General features: G+C 43.9%; 1 protein-coding gene across 2 annotated transcripts in view; it reads right to left on the reverse strand.

The window, feature by feature from the left end:
- Positions 1-4,593: 4,593 nt before the first annotated feature.
- LOC103371815 (gap junction gamma-1 protein-like) overlaps positions 4,594-8,558 on the reverse strand; it is a 7,177-nt gene continuing 3,212 nt past the window's right edge. For both annotated transcript variants that reach the window (XM_008301268.1, XM_008301269.1), the window contains exons 2-5: positions 7,871-8,142; positions 7,556-7,781; positions 6,523-7,212; positions 4,594-6,287 (exon numbers count right to left, since the gene is read on the reverse strand). In XM_008301268.1, the coding sequence (XP_008299490.1) occupies positions 6,274-6,287; positions 6,523-7,212; positions 7,556-7,781; positions 7,871-8,110 (1,170 nt within the window). In that variant the 5' untranslated portion in view covers positions 8,111-8,142 and the 3' untranslated portion in view covers positions 4,594-6,273. The remainder of the gene's footprint in view (positions 6,288-6,522; positions 7,213-7,555; positions 7,782-7,870; positions 8,143-8,558) is intronic.

The following is an 8,558-nucleotide window of genomic DNA, read 5'->3' on the forward strand; positions in this document are numbered from 1 at the left end:
CAGCCACAAGCAGAGACTGGACTTGTTTGGGTGGATACAGTCAATGTTTAGAAGAGAAACAGTTGGAGGTGAAGTTCATGTGCTGCCGAGGTTGTTGGTGTTCAGTCTGTAGCTGCTGCTGAATGAACAGACGCTCCTGGTGGATAACAATGTGTCAGTGTGTTGTCCAGTCAGGCGAAGCAGCAGCTGATCAGTCTGTAAAGTAGTTGTTCCAGTTGCTTGTTGTCCACATGTGCTGAAAGCTTTGAGTTCTGCTCATGTCTTGCGTTCATAGATGCAGGGCTCCAGACATCTGTGACCTTTTATTGAGAATGTGCAAGTTAAAAATTGAACCCTAACAGCACTCAATCACTAATGAGGGAAAATCTAAACAGGATCTAGAGCCTCAACAAGTTCACCAAAGTACAACAATCATAAGACACAAAGAGGCACGTGAGCAGGGCTGGCAACAGCTCGCCGCTGCCAAACGCTGGTCTGCTGGTGTTTTATATCCTCCCGGTGGCTCCTGATTGGTGGATCCAGCACAGGTGGACGGAATCAGCTCAATCAGTTCCTGCTGCAGGTTATTCTGGTCGATTAATCGGACTGGACTCACTTGAGTTCCTTGACGACATTTCACCTCTCATCCAAGAGGCTTCATCAGTTCTGACTGACTAGTTGGGAGTTCCAGATGCTTATATCCTAAAGGAGCCATTAACACTTGAGTTTTGGTTTCAATTTGTTGCTCCTCCCCCTCGTTATGTGGGTCGTTAGTGCGCCCCCCCCTGCAACAAAGGGGTTCGTTCGGGTCTTTTGTGGCTAGGTGTGGATGTGGTTTCATCTTCCTGCGGTGAGATCGTAGGCCTGAATTGTAAAGAGAGGTGATGCCTCAGATGAAACTGCAGAATGTGGAATAACTTGCAGTGTAAGAATACATGAACATATTTCCCCTGATTGTGCTTTAAATCAATAATGCACATGTGTAGTCTGTGCAGCTGGTTGATTTTCTTGCTGAAGCCAACTAGGCCACCTAAAATCTACTCTGCAGGGCAACAAAGCAGAAAATAAAACATTCCTTTATACTGTGTGAAACAACATCCCATCCATCCGGGGCGTTCTTTGTTATCGTCCATTTGAGGGCCGGCAACAGAATGCTTTTTACTGACAGACTTTGCTCCGACCCAGATCGCTGCAGAGCCAAACAAACATGTGAGAGAACAGGGAAAGTGGCCGCAGAGAATCCATTTTCTAGAGCTAACTGGAGACCCGGCCAGTAAAAACGGTCAAACCGCCTTTCTAGACTTTTTTGTTGTTGTTGTTGTTGCGCCTGGAAGATGTTTTGAAGTTGTCATCACATCGTACTGTCCTGTGCTGCCCTCTCTGGATCCACATTCTGATTGAAGCCTGCAGGAGAGGTGAGCCGTCCTGGTTCAGAGGGTGAGTTCTGGAGGGCCTCAGCCTGGAGGAACCACAGCAGAGGGGGGTGCGACACCTCCAGGGTCGAGCAGAACAACGTGGGTCAATCATGAAACCAGTCATCCCAAAACAATTCTGATTTTATTTCTTCCATAAATCACTCTAACCTGCTTTCTCCTTCATCTAGTTGAACAGTTCCACTCCAATCACCTCCATTTTGGATCTTTAACTCCAGTAGCTCAAGTGCTCCTGTCCCATGAAAGAGACCTGAAACACACATTTTATTGCAACTTTCTGGACATTTAATTATTTCCAGACGAGCCCACATCATCAGCTGTGTTCCTGGGAGATGTTGGGCTTTTTAGATTATGAATGAAAACAATTTTTATTATTAAAAGAACTTAAGATGAACAGCAGAGTTGCTCCGGAGACACAAGATGCACAAATGTCATGAATGAAGGCACGCTGAAGGGTATAAATGATAAATATCTTAAAATTAACAGAACATTTGGATTTGTTTTACATATATGTATATCATGTATATAAAATACAGCTTATAGGATGTGTGCTGCATGTGTTTTCTTTTTCCTAATGTTTGGAAATCACAACTCATTCTAACTTATTGCATGTTTGCATCAAATCGAAAACACATAAAACAAACAAAAAAAGCAATTTCTCTTTAATATATTACATAAAATGTTTCCTAATTAATATGTATGTCATTGTAGGACATTGAAAGAATGGAAAACTGAAACTTTTAATGTGAGCTTTAAAGAAAAATCTGTCGTTGGACCTGCTTCAGCAGATTTGACGACCTGCAGTACAGCTGTTCCACCACTGGAGGTCAGAAGAAGCAAGATTTACTTTTAAAAATGCTCCTGCGTTGAATACTTTGAACCCCCTCGATACGCTCTGTCGCCTTTGTTTTGATGTGATTCCTCTCCTTGTCAAACTCCACCTGTGCCACATCCGACTCCCCTCCAAGAGAAACATCTGTCCACTTCTGCGCAGGAGGAGGAGCATCCACAGCCAACTCCTGCTCCCACGCTGTTCGTTCTCACTTCATCACAGCAGCTCCTTCAACCGCGACGGATGGTTCACCTCCCACCTGAAACAAAACCTGCTGACCCCTGTGGCTGAGAGGCCTTTTCTGCTGCAGGTCTAGCCTGCCAGCCCCAGTGAACCAAACCATTTTTCTCCATGTGAAGCCCCTGAAGATCACCACAATGGCGGGTGTTCCTTTGAGTACGAGACCTTCCTGAACAATATACCCGAAGTGTCTCTGAGCATTAAAGCTTAAAGAACGAGCTCTATTTTTATTTTCTCTGCAGGTCGTATGCAAAGAAAAAACTTTACCTGGAATTCCTCGTCAAACATGGACATTTAATTGTTTTTACTAAGGATCTCATAGAAACAGAATATCACATGAAGCTACCAGCTGATTCCTTTCTGGGCATTTCTTCCGCTTTGAATAAAATCAAGCAGCTTTTTTTCCCCTTCAGCTTGCATGTGGACGTTTTGGAACATATTGTACTTTGTCACTTTTCCAGCATACGAACAAAACCCCGGTTGGTTTTACGCCGTATAGAACTCAGACTCACATTTTCCACGTAGCTATTGTGCTATCTAGATCTTTTTTTGGAGGTTTTATGTGGCGAGCTTTTAAGATTTGGCCTTTTCCCAAAGAAAAGATGAAAAACTGTCCACGAGCGAGAGCCAGCGGAAAATCCCAAACAACTGGAACAATGTCTCCAAAAAAGACCCGATACAGCAGCGTGGATATAGGTCTGGCAACGCAAGGCTAAAGAAAGACCCGATAAGCGTGAAGGGCCTCTGTTGTTTTGGCTGAAGGAAGATTTGGAGGTGGATGCCGAAGTCTCAGCATATAAAATCAAGATGTTTTGCAGGAACTGCTTTTAGTAGTTTTGAGCTCTTGCCCACGAGAGAGTACGTCAGAATCGTTTACGAGATGTCAACATGGAAGTTCCCCAGTGGATTTCATACAATAAGGCTTTTTTTGTTGTACGATTAAATGTTTAAATATGCAAATGAGGTATTAGATATCTGAAAACATGTGCTAATTTGCATTAAGTTTGAGAACAGAAATCTGAACTTTGCTTCATTTTGTGTCATTTGGTTGATATAATAATGTCAAAGGTTCTTCCAGAAGGGATTTTGGAGGTCTCTCTTCTGTTTTTTTAATACACCAGGAGTCCAAAGTCAGCAGCCGAAAATGCAATCCATTTCCGCCATGTTTTTAGTAATAAACTGTTTTATAAACCAGGCTGTGAATCATATATGAACACATTCCTCTGTAAAAACACTCAGAATTAAGAAAAGAATGAAACTTGAAATTTTGGTGTGTTGAAGTTCGACTGAAGTGGACATTTTTGGCTCATAGTATGAGAAAGAAACTTAAAAAAACAAAACATTGGGGCTATTATTTCTGGTATTTCAATTTCTCTTAAATGTTAAGTTTAATATGCAAACTGTGTCATTTGCATACTTTGCAAAATGTAGTTGAATAAACATATTTTCCTGTATTGTCGCTCTTTAAGGTTGTTTTTAAATGATATTGTCACTTCTCTTATTACACAACTATCTAATTAACCCTCTGGGGATGCTTTAATTTACTACCCTTTGAGGATATTAGAGGACAAAAATGTCCTCTAATATCCTCAAAGGGTAGTAAATTTGCCCCCGGTGTATCGTTAACCTAGGAAAAAATTTGAAATTTGAATTTTATGATTTTTCATGAGAAAAAACTTCCTACAAAAAATCGTTTCATTCGGAGTAACACAGAAAAAGTTATAGCCAAAAATTGAGCAAAAAAATCACATGAAAGGACAAAAATGTCCCCGATATCCCCAGAGGGTTAAGTCTTGTCAAAGTTTGTGTGTTTTTTTTTTTTTTTAAACCGCAATAAAAATAAAACCAGTTTCATCGCTGCTTTTCCGTCACATGTCCTTTAGAGGGCACTGTAGGCCTACTTTACACCTACAACATTTCCTTCACATCCCATTTTTTTTCTTATTCCCTCTGAGTTTTCACCGTTTTCCTCTTTATGAAATCATTTTTTTACAGTTTACTAAGGCCTGTGACTGAATATGATGATGAATTAACTCCTCCACAAGTGCATTCTCTTCATATCGTGTCAATTTTAACACAGAAAAAAGGCAAATCTAAAGAGAAAAATCGTTCCGTTCAAATATATTTATTTACTCTGAAGACAAAATAATCTCTACAGTTACAAAAACTACAAAACTTGCAATAGAAAAAAAAAAAAGTATAAACCACTGAAGGAGTGCCGTACTCAAAATGGAATGTCGTACCTTGCATTAAGTAGCAAAAAACTGGAAGTGAGATGATTACAAGAATACAGCATCAAACAGCTCTGTGGCCATCCGTGGTTTCATTTTTCCAGCCACGGATCATAAAAACCGACTGACAGGCTACGAAAAAAAACAAAAAAAAGGTTTGAACTCCGTATGAACACTGATCCAAAAGTCCCATGATGGATGAAGACTACGTGTTTACATGGCACCGGGCTGTGCGTCAGCAGACGACTGTCATCCTTTCCTCAGCTGGGTTGTTTTAGATTTTTTTTTTTTCTGTTTTTTTTTTAAATCCCAGGATACACAAAGGCATCCATGTTTCAGCACAAAAAAGTAGTGGTGCATGTCAAGGATGGAAAATATGTCTCACCGAAGAAGAATGTAAATTTCAAAAAGACAAGGATGGAATTTCTTTGTTGACAGTGTCCCAGAAGACAGATGTTTCCAGCTGGGTAGCAAAAGAAAAAAAAAAAAAAAAAAGTGAAATTATTCTTCAACCTTCTTCGATTTTCTTAAAATTGAGGGAAGAGAACATCCGGAATGCTTACCTGTCATTGTGAAACGGCTGCCAAAACGAAAAAAAAACTAATCTAGAACTTTGGTCAAATCAGTCAAACAAAACAAAAAAAAAAAGGTAAAAATAAATCGACTATTTTAAATGAACTGATTGTACAAATGTGATTGGTGGAAATTCCTTGGAGCATTTCCTGTCGATTAACAATTCAAGCATTTCCCAGGTAAATATTTTGGCCGATTGGAGTTACTATACAGGCTTCGCAAATATATCTGTCAAACATCTCTGAAAATGGCAATGACTTCTGGCTAATAAACAATAATCCCCCCCCACCCCCAACAACATCAAATCTGTTTAAATTAAACATGACTCATCTAGCACAGGTTCAGCCGCCCTAGTTGCAACAAAACGCGCGGTCCAAAATGACATAACCCAAGGCCGTGTTGTTTGAGATTCTCTCCGAGGCCAAACAAGCCTCGACAAAGTGAGACGTTAACATTCGGTGACGTTCTGATGAAAAGGAGAGCCTCTCTTTTGTGAGGAAGACAAAAATAAAGTACACTCGAGCCAGAGGAGTTTTAAAGCTTTTGCAAATGATCCTTACAAGGTCTTACGTGGATGGAGGATTATTGCACGGCCACAAAAAAACAACAACAACAAAAAAACAGAGAGTGGGCGAAAGAACAGGGACGAGGTTTTTTTTTAGCTGAAGGCGCAGTCAAAGGTTTGGACGTCGGTCGGCAAGCGGAAACTCAAGACGTGGCGGGCTTTCAAGTTTAGAGTCGTGGAGATGAACCATTTGTCGCAACACAGCTTGGTCAGCATTTCTTTTCTCTTTTTTTGCGTCTATTCTCATCTGACCCCCTAATACTGAAAGGCACGTTTCACTCACACACACTCATTCACTCACACACACACACTCGCGCTTTGGTCTCCCTCAGTGGTCTGACTGCATTCCCATATGTGCTTCCCCCATGTGTTTAAGGCCAGTAGGAATGGAAGGACAGACGTTTGAGGCAGGAAGCACGCTCAGGCATGTATTCCTAGAGGGGAGGAAGAGCAAAACGAGAATAATCAGTTCGCTTAAAAGTCGGATTTTAAAAAATGGGCGACTGCCTCTTGAGGTTAAGATATGAGGTAAGCTGAAACAAAAGTGGTGGAGCAGAAGTCTCACACCTTCTCTGGTTTCAGCTCCTCAAATGTGAGAAATGTGCTGCTTTGTATCTTTGGAGCTAACTTGAGCTCTGTGACATTTCCCACTGTTTCGTCGTCATTTACCTTTCTCGCTTGCCTCTCCCTGCTTTTCCTGGGCAAAGTTGAGGCGGTTCTGCTCGGCGGCGGACTGCGCGGCCGTGTTCACCTCCGGGCTGCTGCTGCGTGAGGGGCTCCCTTCTTCTGCCTGGTAGGCGAGGCCCAGGTGTTGCTGGGCCAGCTTCAGGTGCCTCCTCAACCGCTCCAGCTCCCTGGAAGAAGGGCCCTCGTCCCCGAAGCTCTCCCGCCCGGAGTCGCCCATCGGCAAGTCCCTCAGCTCCGATTTCAGCTTCTCCTTCTTCATGGTGGCGTGGTATCCCGGCGGAGCTGTGGGCATGGCGCGCGAGGAGGAGGAGGTTGGCGGGTGGGCGCCGCGGGGGTTGAGGGTGGCCCGCCTGCGGAAGGTGTCGCGGATGCCGCCGATCCCCAGGTGGATGATCTCCAGGACGGTGAGGAGCAGGCAGAGGAAAGACACGACGTACATCACCAGCAGGAAGATGGTCTTCTCGGTGGGGCGGGACACGAAGCAGTCCACGGTGTGCGGGCACGGCGAGCGGGTGCAGATGTACGAGGGGATCACCTCGAAGCCGTAGAGGACGTACTGGCCGAAGAGGAAGGCGACCTCGAAGGCGGAGCGCCACATCAGCTGGCACACGTAGACTTTCATGAGGCCGTCGCGAAGGATCCGCCGACGACCATCGTGCTTTTTCTCTGAGCCTCGAAAAGAGGAAAACACTGATCAGAATCGGACTATCTGACCATTTCACAGAAGTCTGCAGATGTTAATAATAATAGATCGGATTTACATAGCGGTTTTCTAATTCAAGAAGTAACTCAAAGACGCATACACTGTCAACTATTCATTCCGAGACCGACAAAAGTATGGCTGCCATTCTGCCCTCCGACCACCACCTCAAACAATCCATTCATTCCCACCAGGCAAGGTTGATGAAGCGTCTTGCCCAAGGACACCATGACACAGGCTACAGGGTGGAATCGAACCGCCAACCTTCCGATCATTTACCGACTCGCTCTACCACCTGAGCCCCCTTTCTCGTACCTTTTTCTGCTTTCTCTGGCTTGTCAGGTTCAATCTCTTCAGCGATCATCGGGTCTTCTTCCCCGTTGTCCTCCGCTTCTTCGTAGTCCCGCACCGCCCCGCGGCTCACGATGGGCATCCTTTTCTTCCGGTTCCTCACGACCCGGTACTCGGTGTCGTCCATGCGGGCGATCTTGTGCATGGCAAAGCCCAGGTACATGATGGTGGGAGTGGTGATCATGATCACCTGGACAAAACATCCAAACACTCATTATGTTATTAACACAACACTGCAGTTGCTTCGACTTCAGCCCTTGAAGTTCACAAGCTGCTCACCTGAAAGATCCAGAATCGGACGTGCGAGAGCGGCGCAAAGGCGTCGTAGCACACGTTCTCACACCCGGGCTGCTGCGTGTTGCAGACGAATTTGCTCTGTTCATCGTAGTAGATGGTTTCGCCGCCGACGGCTGTCAGCACGATGCGGAAGATGATGAGCACCGTCAGCCAGATCTTCCCCACGAAGGTGGAGTGGTTGGAGATCTCATCCAGCAGACGGGTTAGGAAGCTCCAACTCATGGTGCCGAGGTGACTGGAGCGCTAAATCAGCTCTAGATTTAAAGATAAGAAAAAGGAGGACAGATGTAACGACCAATTAGGCAGATGTTTTCTTGCGTGGTATTTAGGATTTCACAGAGGATTTCACGGTGTTTTGTGCGGATTTTTCTTCTCCTTGATAATGAGCTGAAACCAAACAAGCCCCTATGAGTCGTCAGACAAACTTTGATATTACAGGCATTTTCTATTACAAACTACTATGATTTCGATCCTCTCACATGTGAACAGCAGCTGGTTTTCTCAGCCTTTCACAATAACAAACTAAACTTCAGGGATTCCAACACATGTGGAGACATTGTGGTAACGAAACCCTAATTTTCTGACGTTTTATAGAGCTCATGATTAGTTGGGAAAATAATCGACATCTTAGGAAAATAGACATTTGCTGCTTAAATACTTCTTTGTGTTC

Source organism: Stegastes partitus, unplaced genomic scaffold (assembly GCF_000690725.1).
Source record: "Stegastes partitus isolate 25-593 unplaced genomic scaffold, Stegastes_partitus-1.0.2 Scaffold1652, whole genome shotgun sequence".
Lineage (NCBI taxonomy): Eukaryota > Metazoa > Chordata > Actinopteri > Pomacentridae > Stegastes > Stegastes partitus.